The 17,738-nt window shown below is 38.4% G+C and overlaps 1 protein-coding gene across 4 annotated transcripts in view; it reads right to left on the bottom strand.

Moving 5' to 3' along the window:
* Nucleotides 1-2,272: 2,272 nt before the first annotated feature.
* LOC106661634 (cytochrome P450 306a1) overlaps nucleotides 2,273-17,738 on the bottom strand; it is a 31,918-nt gene continuing 16,452 nt past the window's right edge. For 3 of the 4 annotated variants that reach the window (XM_014385165.2, XM_024225572.1, XM_014385166.2), the window contains 6 exons: nucleotides 8,700-8,845; nucleotides 8,444-8,643; nucleotides 7,910-8,183; nucleotides 3,500-3,632; nucleotides 3,003-3,203; nucleotides 2,273-2,554 (listed from right to left, as the gene is read on the bottom strand). In XM_014385165.2, the coding sequence (XP_014240651.1) occupies nucleotides 2,346-2,554; nucleotides 3,003-3,203; nucleotides 3,500-3,632; nucleotides 7,910-8,183; nucleotides 8,444-8,643; nucleotides 8,700-8,845 (1,163 nt within the window). In that variant the 3' untranslated portion in view covers nucleotides 2,273-2,345. The remainder of the gene's footprint in view (nucleotides 2,555-3,002; nucleotides 3,204-3,499; nucleotides 3,633-7,909; nucleotides 8,184-8,443; nucleotides 8,644-8,699; nucleotides 8,846-17,738) is intronic. The other variant, XM_024225573.1, reaches the window with a different exon arrangement.

Genomic DNA, 17,738 nt, shown 5'->3' with positions numbered 1-17,738 from the left:
TTCTGACGCATAAGGGGACCGGTGGCCGCAATTGAAAGAAATTGACACGGCACTCATCAATGGAAGGGGCGGGATTAGATCTCAGTGACCCTGAATTTGGTCCCAACCCCCTTCAAAAATTAGTTTCTTATGGAAGAACACCGGCACACCGGGGGCTCAAATTCACACTTGTGTTGCGAGCCCCCAAAAAATGGAGCCGGGGATAAAGTACAATAAGGGAGGGAAATCCTCTAGTTCTTGGTTTCCATTGAAAAAAAGAAAAAAAAAGACGACCAATGGTATCCCATACACCACAAATTAATTGACCAAAAATGTTCCAAATTTCTCTGTTTGCGCCGATCGCCCTTTTGAACCCTTATCACAATGAAACAAAAGACAAAGTGGCAGGTATTTAAATGCTTCTTCCTATTCTGAAACATTTTGCTTATCATATCTTTTGCTGAAGATTATTTTAAAATCTGCAATGTTTTGTCCGGCATTAAAATAAGTAGCAGAATCCTGCTTATTTTCCAAGATAAACACATAAAAGTGTGTCTTTTCGTATTGAAAGCTACTCTTCTTCCGTCTATTCCTTCTTATGAAATTTCTCTTTTACATGATTTTAATATTATAATATTAGGGATTATTAGGATCTATAGTAAATTCTAGGTGTTCATACCTTGTGCAACAGAAAACCCATCTGTATATGCACGTAATGCGTCTGAAGTAGAAATGGCCACAAGATTTTCATTCTTTCAGAAATAGGTGTAGGTAAAAAAAAAATAGGCGCTGGCGAAAAGAGTTCATGGATGGGGTATTATCAGTTATCTACTTGCAAATAATATAAAATTACGCATTGTATTTAAATAAGATTTATTTAATTATTTATTTATAATTGACTAAATATCTAAACGATTTATGTTCAAAATTGCTCCCCCCCCCAAACAATTGTCTATATATTTTGACAAGAAATCTAAACGATAAGATAAAGTAGATTTACGAACATCGGAGAAAGATTGGCTTGGGGTCGGACTGGGTTGCCATACTTTCCACAAGAAAAGGTGTTTTAAGACCTACTCGACCACCTTGGAAAACAATCATAACAGCCAGGTCAAATAATCAAATCCCTTGACGAATTAGAAACTCACTGAACTACAAGTACAATATGAGCTCTATAAATCATAGAAATAATCACAGCAGTGTCAGTTTAATTTCTATACTAAAACGAGTTCTTGACGGCTGTCGAAAACAGATTATCAGTTAAGCTGAGTTTAACCCCAAATCACGCCGGGTAGGCTAAAACCTATTTCTACCTGGTTCAACATGCTTCAACTGTCAAAACGATGTCCAAATATTAAGACTTATTCTCTTTGCAATAATTTAGAAAAAGAGGGAGAAAGGCTCGTAAATTATTGTGTTCTAGCTGAGTAACAGGTTGAAAAACTGTTTTGTTTCAGTTTCATTTCGATTCAAAGTTCAGTGAAAGTTGTATAATGCTTTGCGTCCGTAAATAAGCACCTATTACTTTAAAATTAGTATGTAGAAGCACAATATATAGAAAATCTATTATATTTAGTGGTCTATTGACCAAATTACTTTTTTCAATTATTATTCAGAAATCGTGAGAATACTCACGAGAATAATCACCACACATTTTTTCAATTAATTCATCTTTTTATGTATGGTTTTTGGTTGAAATGAAAAAGTTAATGCCATGAGCGGGATTCGAACCCACGACCTTCCGCTAAATGCGCCGCTGCTCTACCACTTGAGCTATCGTGACTTCGATCCTCTCGGACACCAACTTCCCATCTCAATCTACAATTTTTCGAATTTTCCCTCCATATTGCCATTTTTCAAATTCATTTTGCCAATTCATATACCGCCGAGAATCGAATCCTGATTACATGACATTTGAAAAATGGTAAAAATGAGGGAAAATTCGAAAGGGCGTAGGCTGAGATGGAAAGTTGGTGTCCGAAAGGATCGAAGTCACGACAGCTCAAGTGGTAGAGCAGCGGCGTATTTAGCCGAAGGTCGTGGGTTCGAATCCCGCTCGTGGCATTAACTTTTTCATTTCAACCAAAAACCTTACATAAAACGATTAATTATATAGAAAATATAGAAAAGAAACATACAGAATTAATTACAATTAATTGATCAAGCGGACCACGAAATTAGTGAATACAGAATTAACGGAAAATATGTTGAATGAAATATTTGGTTGAGTTATATGAAGTATCATCACGTCAGATAGACTTTTCCATTAAAGGGCGAACAATAAATACAAATATTGAAAGCAAAACATTTAATAAAATATTCATTTTGATTATTTACATTCGAACAAAACCTGACAACTGACCAAATCATGTTCCATCCGCTTGCACACTGGTCTTCTCTTGAAATACGAGATGATGGCTCTCAGGGCTGAATGTGATGCCCATGTTGCCTTCCAACGCTTTCTGAAGATCATCACCCTTTTCTAATACGCGGACGACGAATCTGCACAGGATGCCGGCTCCAAACAGAAACAGCATCATCTTAGCCATTTCCTCGCCTAGGCAAATCCTTTTCCCTGTAACCAGTGGTCGTAATGTTATCAAATTGACTATTTGACTGTAAGCAAGGTAGTAACACAGATTGCTGAAAAGTTCAACGTGTTGAATTGTTTTAAACATCAAAACGCATGCAGGAAATGTCAATGTTTTGAAAGCACCAAAGTACCATCGCCAGAAAAAAAAATACACAGGCCAACCACTGAAACTCGCTACTGCAAATGACAAAAAGCCCAAAACAGACGAGTCAGATTAAAACAGCGAAGATGCAGACCTACCTCAAGAAGAAATGTCACATGTTAGAAAACTTTGTCTTTCTTAAAAAAATATATATAAAAAATTTGGTTTTATAAGACACAATTATGTATGTAATATAAGTGTTACATCCATAAGAAGGTCTTTAGAAATGACTGATATTTTATTCTGCCGAAATAGTTGAGTTTTTCTATTTTCATAAATTTTAATTACCGCATTGAAACGGCATGAAGTTGTGGTGATTTTTAATCACTTTTCCTTCCGAATCGATAAACCTTTCGGGTCGGAAAGACTCCGGGTCGTCCCATACCTCCGGATCCATATGGACAGCCCATTGGAGTACCATGATCATCGCGCCTCGAGGGATTCTGTATCCTCCTAGATCCGTCTCCTCCCACGTACCATGCGGAATGCCTGTAAAAAATATATTTTTCAATTTGGTTGATTTTTTTTTAAACCATTTATTTACTAATTTATTTCGCAACATTTCGAAAGGTTAACGATTCTGATTTTATTAGTGCCACGAGGACGATATATTTAGATTAGTAAAGCAAATGGTCTTTTAATGCGAATCGATAACACTGACACCTAAATATTGATGTATTCTTTTCCCTCAGGCCGTTTTAGATTGTAATAAAAATGAATTTTTCATCATTCTTCTCACTGTGCTATTTTTTTATTTTATATACGTATTTGTTTTGATGACTTACCCAGAGGTGTGATCACTCGGATCCTTTGGGTTTCAAACAGACATGCCATGGTGTACGGCAAGTTTTCCATGTCTTCCAAGGTCGGATCTTGCCGGCCGTTTAGCGCCTTTTCCAACTCCTCCCTCACTCTGCTCTGGTAAGTTAAAAATTCTAGTTAAAAGAGTAGACTATAAAATAGTAATCAGAAAGGAAGATTTAAGATTAGCTAGATTTGAGATTTCAATTTAAAAAAATATAGTTTTTAGTGCTTTTAATTTCTCAATATCAATTTGTCAATGGTTAACGAGGTAGTAGAGGCTATCTTCGAGAAATGATCCATGATGGTAAATAATTTTCGTCCTCATCGCTCAAGAATTTGCCACCCTGTTCAAGCAAGTCTTCATCGATCGTAACGGTCTGATTTCGAATTTAATTATAGTGAAATAGTGTTGCTTTTAATCTTTAATTTGGAAAAAGCTTGCTCTGTCCCCGAATTGTAATATGGGATCTCTGAATTGTTCTTAAAGAAATGTGATTCCTGTCCGAACCTCTCTATTCTTAAGGGACCTTTCCAGAATGATGGAAGATTACTTATGCTCTTCCCGAGCTTAAAAATTTATTTGTAACTTTGTACGTTTGATGGATTATTCTTTTGTAGAATGTCATCACATTTTAACCCTCTTAAAAAATGTTTGTTTATGTCATTAGCATTTCGTTGCTTGGGGATAATTCAGCCATTACTAACATGTCAACGCATGAATTTCGTTGTACGAGTTTAAACTCGGCCGGATACATTAATGAGGTCTGGGGCGACGACAGTGTGAGTGAGAGCACCGTTTAGAGATGGTTTAAAAAATTTCGACAAAGAGGCATTAGTCTTGAGGACAAAGAAGGTCGTGGAAGGATTTCTTCCCTAGATGATGATGATGACGTTCTGCCAGATTTGGTCCAAGAAAACCCCAGAATAACTGTTCGAGAACTCGCTGAGAATCTTTCAGTTAGCAAATCGACCGTCGCTGACGAAAGTTGGGTTCCTCATGCATTAAAGAACGGCCAAAATATTCTCGTGAAGTTTGTGCAACACTTCTTTACCGGTACAGAAACGAACCTTTCCTGTAAAGAATTGTTACTTGTGATGAAAAATGGATTCTCTTCGATTACAGCAGACGTTCTGGACAGCGGTTCGACAATGGAGAAGCAAAACCACATTTTCCAAAGCCCAGAAGTCATCAAAAATGGTGATACCTTGGTGGGCTTAATTCGGGCTGATTTACTACAGCTTCTTGAATCCTGGCGAGACAATCAATCCAAAATGTATTGCTTTCAAATTGAAGCAATGCGCCAGAAATCGGCTTAAAAGCCATCTTTGGTCAATCGTAACCGGCTGATTGAGTGATGGATTGAGAGTTATGGAGGGTATTTTAATGAATAAAAAATGTTTAAAATAATTTATTTAATTGTTTTTATTTTATAACCATAAACCTGCATCTTTTTGCTGACAACCTAATAGGAACAGCGAAAACTTTGTTTGATACTTTGTTTTATATGTTGGAACAGATGAAGAAATCAAGCAGGTAGGGTCGTTTACTTGGGGAAGATGGCCAGAAGGACATATATGGGAATAATTAGTTTGTGAAAGCATGTTTTGAAACAGCTGTCTGCGAGGAGTAGCCACTCGGCTACCCTAACTTAGGTGCTTCACGTTGAAGTCACCACCACAAATGAATCTTGACCCGAGGGAATAGAAGAATGAGAAGAATTGATCATGATGGATAGTATGATTTGGTGGCCAATGGGTGGAAGAAGGCCTAAGGAACAGGATAATCACATCCACCTTGGGCGGAGCGACTATCGGGGCTAAGAAAGGCAGGGGGTGCCCGCAAGGGGGGCACCTCTCACCTCTACTGTGGACGACGCTGGTAGACGAGCTCCTACAAATGTTGGAACTAGAAGGATTCTACTGCCTAGACTATGCGGATGACCTTGCCGTAGTAGTCAAAGGCCGCCATGCGAACATCTGGTGGATCGAATACAACGTGCCCTCAATCTGGTAGACGGATGGTGCAAAAGGGAGGAGTTATCAATCAACCCGCATGAAACCATAATGATTCCATCCACAAGGAAGAGGACAACAGAAAGCTTAAAAACTCCAAGCCTAAACAGGAATCTGACTCCATTTTCCAAGGAGGCCAAATATCTAGGGATTACACTAGACCTTCGGCTCATGTGGAATTCAAACCAAACTAAAACTACCCAAAGAACTAAAATTGCCTACCTGGGGGAGGTGCAGAAGGCTCTGCTCCAAGAACTGGGGTCTAAACCCCAAAATGACCCTTTGGCTATACACCTGTGTCCTAAGACGGTGTGGTGGACCAAAACTCTACAGGCCAAAGCAATAAGGCATATATAATATAATATTAAGTGGCACACAAAGACAAGCTTGTCTCAGTGTCACTAGTGCCATGAGCGCAACGCCAACGACGGCCCTGGAAGTTTTGTTAAACCTCCCAACACTTCACATTTTAATCCGAGGAGAAGCCAGAGCAGCAGCCCACAGGCTCATAAATGGACAACCATCTGCTAGGATAGGCCGTGTAAATTAATAATGGAAACTGACGAGGAGCCATTTTAGGCATGCCAATTGATGCCTCTACTCCAAAGTACAACTTTACTAAAAAGTACAAAGTACTGATACCAGGATGGGAAGAATGGGGCAAAGGAACACCGCTAAAGGCAAACCCCTACTGGTATACTGACGGCTCCAAAACCGACAAGGGTACGGGAACTGGGGGTCTAGGTAAATATGCTACAGTTTTCCAGTTTGAAATCATAGCGACTGAACAAAACGCCAGAGAAATAAAAAGGCTAGGAATACATTCCCGGAAAATAGACATTTTCTCTGAAAGCCAGGCACCTCATGCGAGCCGAAGGCAAAGAGTGTTTGGAACAGCATGGAGGCCCTGACCTGACCCTGGCATGGGTCCCTGGACATTCGGGGCTTAGAGGCAACGAAAAGTTTGACATGTTGGCAAAAGGGGGCCAACATAAACTCTCTGGACGCAGAACCCTACTGCGGCTTAGCAGCCCGCCACAAAAGAGGATACATTTTAAAATGGATCCTTAATGAGTCCAAAATCTGATGGAACAATACCACAAGTATGAGGCACGCAAAGGGATTCATAGAAGGACCATCTACAAAACTTATAACTTATAAACTTATAACAGGAAGGCAACCGCAACCGAACCAGGATACTGTTTGGACACCTGACAGGGCACTTGCCAGTTGAGAAAGCACGTGTACCGAATAGGAGTACAGACAGAAGAAACACTGTGCAGATACATCCAGGAAGATGAGGAGACCGCAGAACACATTATATGTTTCTGTGAAGGTCTATGTAAGTGCGGGTTCTTGCAACTAGGACAAGAAAAAACACAAGCAAGATCCTTCACCAAGGAGCCGCTGTCAAAGCTGTGGAGGCTGGTTAAAATCTGAACTGGCCAGTGAATTATAAATAACAGGGGAGCACAATAGAACTATTCAGGTCGAGGTGCTGTAGGCTTTGTGGCCGCCTCTTTTATCCCTATCCCTATCCCTTTGATTTGGTGGACAGCTGCAAATTCATAAGAGAATAATAATAGAGAATAGCATCCAATACAATACAATAGTATCCACCACTGTCACCATAATGTAAATAAGGTACAGATGGTACTAAATATATTTAAAAAATTATCCAACAATTGAATATTTCAAGCAATTGCAGAATGAAGGACTCAGTTTCAAGTTCGAACCTCACATAGTTTGGGGTGGTTATGTAATCTAGTAAACCCATAACCTAACCATCCCTAACCTCACACAGTTACTAAGTGCATTTATGAGTAGGTGAAATTAAATTGTAATAACATTATGTATGTATAAATTATTTGTACGACACCTCGATATTCAAAGGGTAAATAAGTATTTAGTCTAAATAATAGATGATTATGTTGTACTTATTTTTTTAAATAAAGACTATATTATTATTAGCATGTTTTAATCAAGACAAGTAAGTCGGATATTTCGAAGCTATGCAGCAGAAAAGGGCGATTCATTCCGACCAGAAATCCTTTTAAAAGTGGGACAGCTTCGTCTTCTGGTGGTGGGAGAGAGGAACCTCCGACATTCGAAATCTCTGCAGAACTGGACAGGAGCACAAAAGCGGAGCATTATGTCTCATGTTTTCGTCATTGTGATCCGGAATCAAGGTTCACCGGTTTACTAGATTACATCCAACAGTGTTGAAGCACTGGCATTATATTATAATGACGTGATTAAATCTGTCCAGTTGACTAGGTAATTATATTCAAATTAAAGTCAATTTTCAGCTTGTAGTTATAAAATGTTTATTTCAGGATTTCGCTTCCCTTTCTTTACGGATAAAATACGTTAATTACCTGTATGGAGGGGTTGACCGCCATGAAAAGCAGGAACCACCTGAGCGTGGAGAGCGTGGTGTCGGTTCCGGCCCCAAACATGTCCGCCAAAACGTGGAACATCTGTTTTTCCTCAAAATGTCTTCCTTGCGAGTTCGCCATGGCCGCTTTATAATTGGCGAGGAGATGTTCGCCGTCCGTCGACGAGCCGTCCGAGATCTCCTTGTAGACCTTGTGCGTCTCCGACTTTCCGTCTTTCAGGTAGCGCAACAAACGGTTGTAACCAGGCCACCACCTACGGACGGACTACCATTACAATCTAATCTACCTTAGATTACGAGTAATTTCGTGAGCCCCGCAGGTCAGTAATACAGGTCTCTGGGTCACATTTACAGAATCGGATTTCTTGGACGAGAAAGTGACCACGACCGGCCTCTCTTTCGATACACTTTTCACTTCAAATGACTTTTCATTTCAACCTCGGAATACGGGTAAAGCATGCGATTGTGAATTAGAAACTACAAAGTAAAGTCAAGATTTTTTGAGAAAACTCACCTCAAAAAAGGCAAGAAATTGACAGGCCCTACAATGCCGATTAGTTTGATTCCGTCTGCTAGAAGACGCCTTAGCCAGATCCACTGGGGGTCGTCGTATGCCCATGTCTTTCCGAAGACGACCAAGTTGATCACGTTGCCGATGGAGTGAAGAAGGATGTTGTGAGGATCCTCCGCTTTTCCATCGAGTCGACTCAGCATCTGTGGAGTAAACGGATAATAATTGTCCGATTCGGATCGTTTATGTTTTACATTACCCCGACTGCTTCACGGACGCCTTCGAGAATTTTCTTCTCCATCAACGCCCTCTTTGCGCCGACTTTCACGACTCCGAGCCCCTTCAGGAAAGACGACACGAAACGTCGCTGCTCCTTCCATTTTTCACCTTCGGCAGCGATCAGCCCTGAAAATGTCCGACTAAAGACTGTGAATACTTTCGGTCATGGACTATCCAACTATCATGGTTTCTCCCATGAAAACCCATCCCACAGCCTAGCAAACTTTTTTTAAAGAATCTTTAAATTTTCTGATCAGAAGGTGTCAGTAATATTAAATGAGGCATATTATTAAGTTTAAAAAATAGCCGTTAAAAAAAATTTAAAAAAACAAGAACGGCCGTTTGCTTGATCTCACGTCGGTACCACGTGGGGGGGGGGGTCGAAAAACATTGCACCACAATTTCAACTGTACAATGCTCTACAAAATGGTTAACTTTTTAAATAAATTAGGTCATCAAAGGTACAAGAAGAGGTATGGCTTATATATATTGATTAAATTAGGAGCTCGATCCAATACAGATCTTGGTTCGACGGTGAGTCAACCAAAGCTGCTTAATGCCATGGCCATTTTGAGTATATTATTTCTAACTGTCCGCCCTATAGTTCAGAGTTCATAACATCCTCCAAGGATTGACTTGTGATGAAGAAATCATTAGTAGTTCCAGAATGTCTAGAACGGACTAGCAGCAAATTACAAAACCGGCTAATCGCAAACTATCCATTGACAACGAGTGGGTGTAACCAAACAACAAAAATTTCATCGTACATGATAATCCTTTGGTAAAGTTTCAGATCCCGTCGATTTTTTAAACGTTTTTCGCAAGTTACAACCCTTTTTGTGGCTTGGTTGGAAGCAAGTAGGTGTTGGAACTGTCTACTTTTTTTTAACGTTACCTAAGGCGTAGATCAACTCACATTCTATTATGGAAAACAGAAACCGGCCATTTTGATTTTACACGATCTATTATATTCATACAAACGAACTTAAATGTTTCTTTATGTCATAGTTCTTTATGTTGTTTTGAATTGCAAACAATGCACCTACGGTATATCATATAATGAATAGACTTCTAGTGGTTGTATCTCGATGTACGTGTGTGTTTTTAAATCACGAGTTTTATAAATTTTTATTTATTATAATAGCTGAGAATAAGAATGAAATAAACGAATTGCGCTCGTAAGGCTTGGCAGATCTCCTTGGGTTGCAAGACCGTTCGTCATCACCCTGGAATTACTGTAGTCGTCAAGCTTAATGGAAAACTCGACCCAGTCGTTATATCTATCTTTTGAAATAAATTAGAAAGTTAATTAGCCCATTAAGATATGTTCTGGCTATCATATTCTGTGTGTGAGTCAGACCACGTGACCTGGCGATCCACGTGTTAATAAACGGAACTTAATCGAACGATACGTAAGAGTAATATATATTTTTAACTTTTTTAAATGAAATTTTGAAAAAAAAGGCCATAAAGGGTGCTATTACTAAAGTAGCCTCTGGCTATGCTTTTAGATACAAAACAGTTTTTTTTAATTACACAATTTAGAGCAGCGGCGTATTTAGCCAAAGGTCGTGGGTTCGAATCCCGCTCGTGACACTGAATTTTTATCTCAACCAATACTTTACATAAAGAATAATTAATTGAAAGTTTTTTTTAATGTTTAAACCAATGTACATATCATTAAACTGGGAAGTAATAAGAATACATTCTGACATATAGCGGAAATCGGCGGACCAAATGTGACATTAATGGCGAACTTATCAATTACAGGGTAAAGTCAGGGATTGGGACGGTAATCTTTGTTGCTCGACAAGAATAAAACATACATAATGCGAAGCCCTTCAGTCACAAGCGCCTGGTTTAGTTTCCTTCATATGTATGCCTAAAAGGTTGTTACACCTCGTTCTCTGCCCTAGATTGTTCTAAGATACTGCCATAGATAAAATGTAACTGGGTTTAATAAGTAAAGAAGATTTTAATCTATTAAAAACAGTGATAATCAATTCCAGTTTGATATATACCGAAAACAGTTATATGCCAATATATATACCAACGACAGATAACACAAGAGCTGACACAAACCACCCAAACAGACTTAAACTGCATCCCTAAATTACAAGAGAGGCAGACTAAATTCAGAACTATTATCCAATGAGAAGTACAAACAATAACAGCATAATCTGCCACAACATAAATACAATAAATAAACTATTAAACAAACGAGGCAAAAACAAAACGACACCTCACAAACTTATAGGGCAAGTTATATATTTACATAGAATGAGACTTATAAACTAGCCAATATATTTAACATATTAAGCACATATACAGCACTGAAGAAAAAAAACATAATTCGTTAACTCGTGAAGCAAAACATAGATAAGACTGACGAAACAAGTAAAACGGCATCTACAGAGTAATTCACTACCCATACGACAAAGTTCATTTTTCAACATTTCAAATGCAACAAAAAGGTTCGTATGAACCAGGGTCTGATGTTCATCCGTTTCGGACATAAAATTTTTTCAACTATCTACGGTTTTTGTTATAAAACTACTCGTAGCTCTTGAACTAGTGTCGTACGAGTAGTGGATCACTCTGCCTGTAACGTACAAAGGCGGAGACAAAATACACCGGGCAGACAGGAAGATTAAAGGTAGAAATCTAAGGTCATTTCGGGAAAATCGAACTATGTAACCTTGCTCAAAAATACAGACATTCTTAAAATTTACTTCATGACGTACAGAAACATAGAAAAACTTAGTAATACACAAAACACGAAAAATATTATAAAGAGACAAATCAACAACTCAGACCTCAACGACAAAAGGCAGAGGAAACTAATCTTAAGCAACTAATCTGCAGATTCATCTCCCACTTATTATACAAATATTTAAAATCTTGAACGATTCGAAATTTAGAATAATAATTGTTGGATAGTCGCTTGTACATACCAAGAAAATGGAGGAAGTGCACCAACTACATGGAACATTCCAAATGTAACGTCGCAGGGGTGAGGATTAGGACGCCTGAGTCGGATTTGCCAAGCAATCGGTTCTGGGATCGAATCTCGGTACAGCACCATGAGATTTTAAATGAGGATAATATGGAAAAAAGGATTATAAAATTATGGAATTAATTATGGGCTTTAATTTTACCGTTACTTCTTAGTTGCATCCCATTCTTGCTTGCTTCCCATTCACCCATCCACATGTTGGGACAGGAGTCCTGAAGGTAGTGTTCTTTGACCAATCCTTTACGTTATATATATTCCTGACATCCCTAATCACTCCAATACTTCCCTGTTCACATTTGCCGATGACACTGCAATCCTGTCCAATAATAATCCCTTGTCGTTCCCTACTTTCTCACCTTGCCCTTGGGCAAAGAAGTGGAGGATAAAAATAAATGCCAGTACATCAATTTCACATTACAGCGAGTGATCCTTCCTCTTGTATATCTCAACGGTGTTCCTCTACTCATGCTAGTTAGTACATCGACGGTTCATATGGAATTCCCAAACTAGACTTAAACGACAAGTACTGAATAGTCGATACAAACCACACTCTCGACTCTTAGACAGATAATCCAAAGTATCCCTTAACAATTAACAACTACAAAACATTACTCATTAAGGCAGTAGAATATGTATATGAAGAAAGTGAATCATTATTAATTTCGTCGGACTCAAAAAGTTCCTTGGAGAGTTTGAAGAATTTTAAACTTGATTCAGATAACAACTATCTTGTAACATTGGTAATTAAAAAGGTCCTCATTAAATCGTCAAAAGGAGTGAATACACGATTCCTGTGGGCGCGTGGACACTCCGGCAGCAGGGGTAAAACTAAAGTAGACGGTTTGGCGAGAGAGTCCGTACTAGATGGTGTAGTATCTCCCATCCCTCCCTTGCAAGATGCAAACAGTGTAATTAAGACCCAAAATTGGATAAAGTGGCATAAGTATAGTGAAAGCATACAAACTGGAAAATTCTATATTTCTGTAAACCCTCAGTTGTGTAAAAAACCTTGGTTTCAAAATGTTCCATTTTCCAAGAGGGTTATGAATAGGCTTAGGTCTAGTCAAGGAATTTGTGGAATTTACCTTCATAAAATAAACCAGAAGCAGAAGATCAATGTAAATTCTGCAAAATCCCCGAAGACTTAGAACATAAGATGACATGATCTGTCCAGAGTACTTAATTGAGAGGAGCTATTTTTTGGATAGCAACTCCTAGATTTTGTTTATAGGTGTTGCATGAAAATTTGAAATGAGCCCCTTGCCCTAACTAAAGAGGGCTGTGTCTGTTGGAGCCTGGACGCGGCTTGTCTGCGGTGGGGTTTTTAGGGCTCCCTGAGCAAGTTTGGCTCCGGGGGTTTGGGAGATGTGAACTTTTCCAGATCCATATCTCCAAAACGGACCCTCGTAATGGATTTAAAATTAGACCTTTAAGATTGAGAATATGAGAGGGGAGCCGTCATTCCCTGTTCCTTCGCTGCGGCATGGACATATTCAGGCATAGCATCCAAACTACTAACGAACCCAATCGTTCCAATCCAAACCCAACAGTTGTATAGCAAATGCTCCTTTCTATGTGTTCAATCGTACCCTTCACCATGACCTCAACATCCCTGATGCTTCCCTCGCCATCAAATCAGTACAGCGCAAATTTAACTTCTCCTGATGATTCCCATCTCTTAGTAACCTAACTTTCCTCAGCCACACTTCCCGATGACCTCTTTCATGACCTTGACTGTTAGCGATAGACAAGTGAATGCTTACGTTTATTTATATCCGAGTGTACTAGGCTATTCTCTATCACCATTGAATTTTCTTGTTGTAGTTAATTCCACAGTTTAAAAAATTTGGAATAAAACGGAAAAAAAATTACTTTACCTCGTAGGACATAATGCATAGAGAAAATATGAGTAAATGATATCCTGTTCTTCTTAATTGTTTCGGTCACTTTCTTTTCTATTTAAATATCCTACTATTGTCCATAAAAGGCAAGTGTTGTTTTTGGCTGGACATGTTTGATTTTGAAAATTGAAATGAAATACTTCTAAAGTCGATCTTTAGAAGAAAGGTTAGCGGAATGTCTTCGTCTTTCTTCTTCCTTTTTTTTAATATTTTATTTTATTTTTTTAACGAGGGTTCGCAACAGCAGAGGCTATATCAGCCCTCGGGGTCCCGGTGTATTTGAAAAAATTCCATTTGTAAATATGCAGGGCCGCTAGATTCGAACCCGGGACCTTTATCTTACAGTGATGAGCGCCGTGTCAACGCCTAAACCGTTGCGGCCACCGACGCCCCCTTTTTCTATTTAGGAAACGCAATTGAGTTTTATTGTTATTATTGATTTTTTGGGGAAAGAACAACCGCGTAAACACTTTCGTCAGGTGTAAGCAGTAGCGCGTTATAAGAATCTCGACCAGGTAACGACTCTTACGGGATTTTAATGTTTCGTAATCGCTTTTTTCAAAAAAAGCCATAAACGCGTCGGTTGAAACGATCACTAAACTTATGGGAATGGATTTTAATACCGACCTCTTCGCCCTTTCTCTTTTACACACCACGGATAACGAATCTTTATTCTATTCTCAACTATAACTCTTCTTTTTGGGATAATTTAATCTAACAATATTAATGATAAATCCTTTGTAGTACGGGTTCACTAAAAACAACATCTCAAAAACTAAAGACAAGGTAGACAACTTGGCAAAAAGCGGGGTTTACCAACTCAATTGTAATGATTGTGATATTAAATATATAAGACAAAGTGGTGGAGAAATAAAAACGAGAGTAAAAGAACACTTGCCTAAATCGAGCAAATTTTCGGAATTTAAGGACCATCTAAAAGAAACAAAACATAATTTCAATTCAAATTTAAATACAAGAGTGTTACATAGTTTCAACAAAGGGAAAGAACTAGATTGATTTGAGAAATTGGAAATTAAAAAATTTAAAATAGAACATGGTGATAAATGCATTAATAATATAACAGATTTTGATCTACCTCCCATTTTAAATATGTATATAAATAATATGAAACGTCCAAATAATTAGACTAATTATTTTAATTGTTATTATTTTTACAGTAATTTAATAATATTAAGTATTTACTATTATAATATTTATTTGGGTTATAATTTTCGCGTTTCGCACGTTCAAATTGAGCGCCATTAAAAAAATCAGCTGATAATTGGAACGTCGTGTTGGCGGAGGTATCAGCGGGTTCACTTTGGCAATTCATGTCGATAGACGTGGTTGTAGAAGTCCTTTAACCTGATGATGAGCTAAAGGGCTCGAAATCCGGATCGTTGCAAAACAACTTACTATGAGTAGGAACTATATTTTTAAAAAGGATTAGTCAGACTTTATTCTTCCCGACACTGTTGGACAGAACTTTTTGGTACGCGACGCTTCCTCTGTCATGATCCATGCATCCAATCAACTATTTACATTTGAGTTTGGTGAGTTTGGTACTTCATATGACTTTGAGGTGCACGACAGAATTCCACGGTCATCTGTGCCCATTGCAGCATCTTTTGCCTCTCGATCTCCAGCATCGTTTCCTCTTCCGATGTGAGCTTTGACCCATGTGTATGTTATTGTCCGTCCTTTTTCATCGAAGCATTTCAGATTTCTTTTGATCAGATGAGATTGACGATTCTTGTTTTTCTAGGGCTACCTGACTGTCTGTTTTAACGTTCGCTTTCCATTTCTCATCCTGAGGTGCAATCCACACCAAAGATCTCAAGGCAGCTAGAAGTGGGTTGGTTATTACTGCACCAATCAGCCTCTTTTATTTTACTGCTGTAAAACATCTTTATTTTGTCCATAGATAAGGAACGCCGCTCCAACTTGGTTACCTAATCCTATATGTTTATTGGTAATAATTTTTATAGTGGATGCAAAAACGTGAGGTAATTTCTGTTAAACAGGAGGGCTTAACGTCCAACTAATCGTAGGGTGTCGCGAAAAAGGAGTCAAACTTTTCAATAATTTTTCATATTATAAACACCAAAAATCATAGGCTCTGCGGGGTTGGTACCCAGAACCGCCTAGCGTGGCAAATAGGAGTCTTACACCATAACCACTCGACCGCGGTCTCCATTACAATAATAATATAGTTTTAATTTTTTAAATAAAAAAAAAATTATTGACTGAAAAAGTGTATACAACTTGGTTACCTATTTGTACAATAAAATAACAATAACATAATAAGTTTGATATATTTTACTGACATCATGAGACGTTTAAGATTAATTATGTTGATTGTTGACTTGAATTTTTTTCATTCCTTTGAAATTATATAACCGTTGTTTCAGTAATACTTCTATTGGTAAAAAATTTCACTTCCTCATCAAAATATCTAAAAAGGACGGATGAGGAATTTGCTATTTGCCGCCTCCTTCTAGACGGTTTCCCTCCTTCCCACGTGCGCAAAGGATAGTCATTCACCAGAAGGCGCTTACGCCTAACGCGGCGTTATTAGGTCGGGACTGACCTTAACATTCTACAAGTTGGTGAGGAGTGACTGCGGCTGAGGTCTGGCAAAGGACGTCGGTTCAATAAACTTAACTCTCACCCACTCGACTTTTTGCATTCCGACTCAGTTTGACAATCGGGTAAATATCTCGGAACCCTTTCCGCCCAAAACTCGGCCCGGTTCGACAACACTGGGGGGGTTGGCTCACAAGAACTGACGAATTAACATCGCAACATATCAAACCATACTTAGCCTCATAATTAATGATTGATCGTAGTTCTCCCCGTAGATTATGTATTTATTTTTATGGTATATAAATTCAACATCAGATTTTTTTATTTTAACGGAATGTATAGGGTGCAGGCTGGAGTGCATATACGGAGAGAGAGAAAGAGAAAGGGAGAGAGAAAGAGAAAGAGAGAGAGAGAGAGGGAGAGAGAGAGAGAGAGAGAGAGTCAGAGTCAGACAGACAGAGAGGGGGAGAGAGAGTGTTGTGAGTGAAAAGAAAGAGAAATGAAAGAAAGAGAAAAGGACGAGAGCAGAAGAGAGAGTGAGTGAAGGAGAGAAAACGAAAAAAGAAAGATTGAGAGAAAGAGGGATGGAAAAAGGGATATAGGGAAAGAGGGAAAAGCAGAGAAAGAGAAACGGAGAGGGAGTGAGAAAGCGAAAAAAGAATGAATGGGAGAAAGAAGAGAGGGAGTGAGTGAGAGAAAGAAATAAAGAAAGAGTGAGAGACAGAGAGAGGGAGAAAGAGAGATGAAGAGAGAGAGAAAAGGAGGAAAGAGACAACGAAAGAAGGAGAGAGAGCGAGTATGAGAGAGAAAGAAAAAAAGAGAAAGAGAAAGAAATAGGGGGGAGAAAGGGGGAGTGAGAAAAAAGAAAGAGACAGTAAGAGAAAGAGAGAGCGTGAGAGAGAGAAAAAAAGAAAGACAGTAAGAGAAAAAGAGAGGGAGAGAACTAGGGCGGGGGAGAGAGTGAGAGAGATAGAGAAATAGGGGGAAGAGAGAGTGAGAGAGAGCGAAAAAAGAAAGAGACAGTAAGAAAAAAAGAGAGAGAAATAGGGAAGGAGAGAGATAGAGCGAACAAAGAAAGATATCTTATAAATTTTAAGTTAATTATTTTTAATGATTAATTACTATTAATATATAATTGTGGGAAGATCCAGTAAATAAATAAATCAAATTACCATTCTCAAAATACGCAAATGATATAAATGCCAGTGAGATTTATGTTCTCATAGAAATTCCTCAAATAGTCCCTCTCTCATTCTCACATTCATTTCTCTCATCGATACACAATTTCATCATAAAAAGCTGTAGAAAAATGTGAAAGGAAATTTCCAAATCACTTATATTTTACCTCTATGTGATAAACAAATTATTTCATAGCGACTTTACCATTTGATCTGTAGTTAATTGTTGGTGTCACGAAGGCAAGTGGAAAAAGTGACTCTGTATGATAATTTGATTTGGTTATAATTTTGGACAAGGGGTCAACATTGGCTGTTTCGTATCCAAAATTTAAAAAAAA

This window comes from Cimex lectularius, unplaced genomic scaffold (assembly GCF_000648675.2).
Source record: "Cimex lectularius strain Harlan isolate CLEC.00 unplaced genomic scaffold, Clec_2.1 scaffold16, whole genome shotgun sequence".
NCBI classification, from domain to species: Eukaryota; Metazoa; Arthropoda; class Insecta; order Hemiptera; family Cimicidae; genus Cimex; species Cimex lectularius.
Note: the sequence above shows the minus strand (reverse complement) of the source record. Positions and strands in the feature narration are given on the sequence as shown.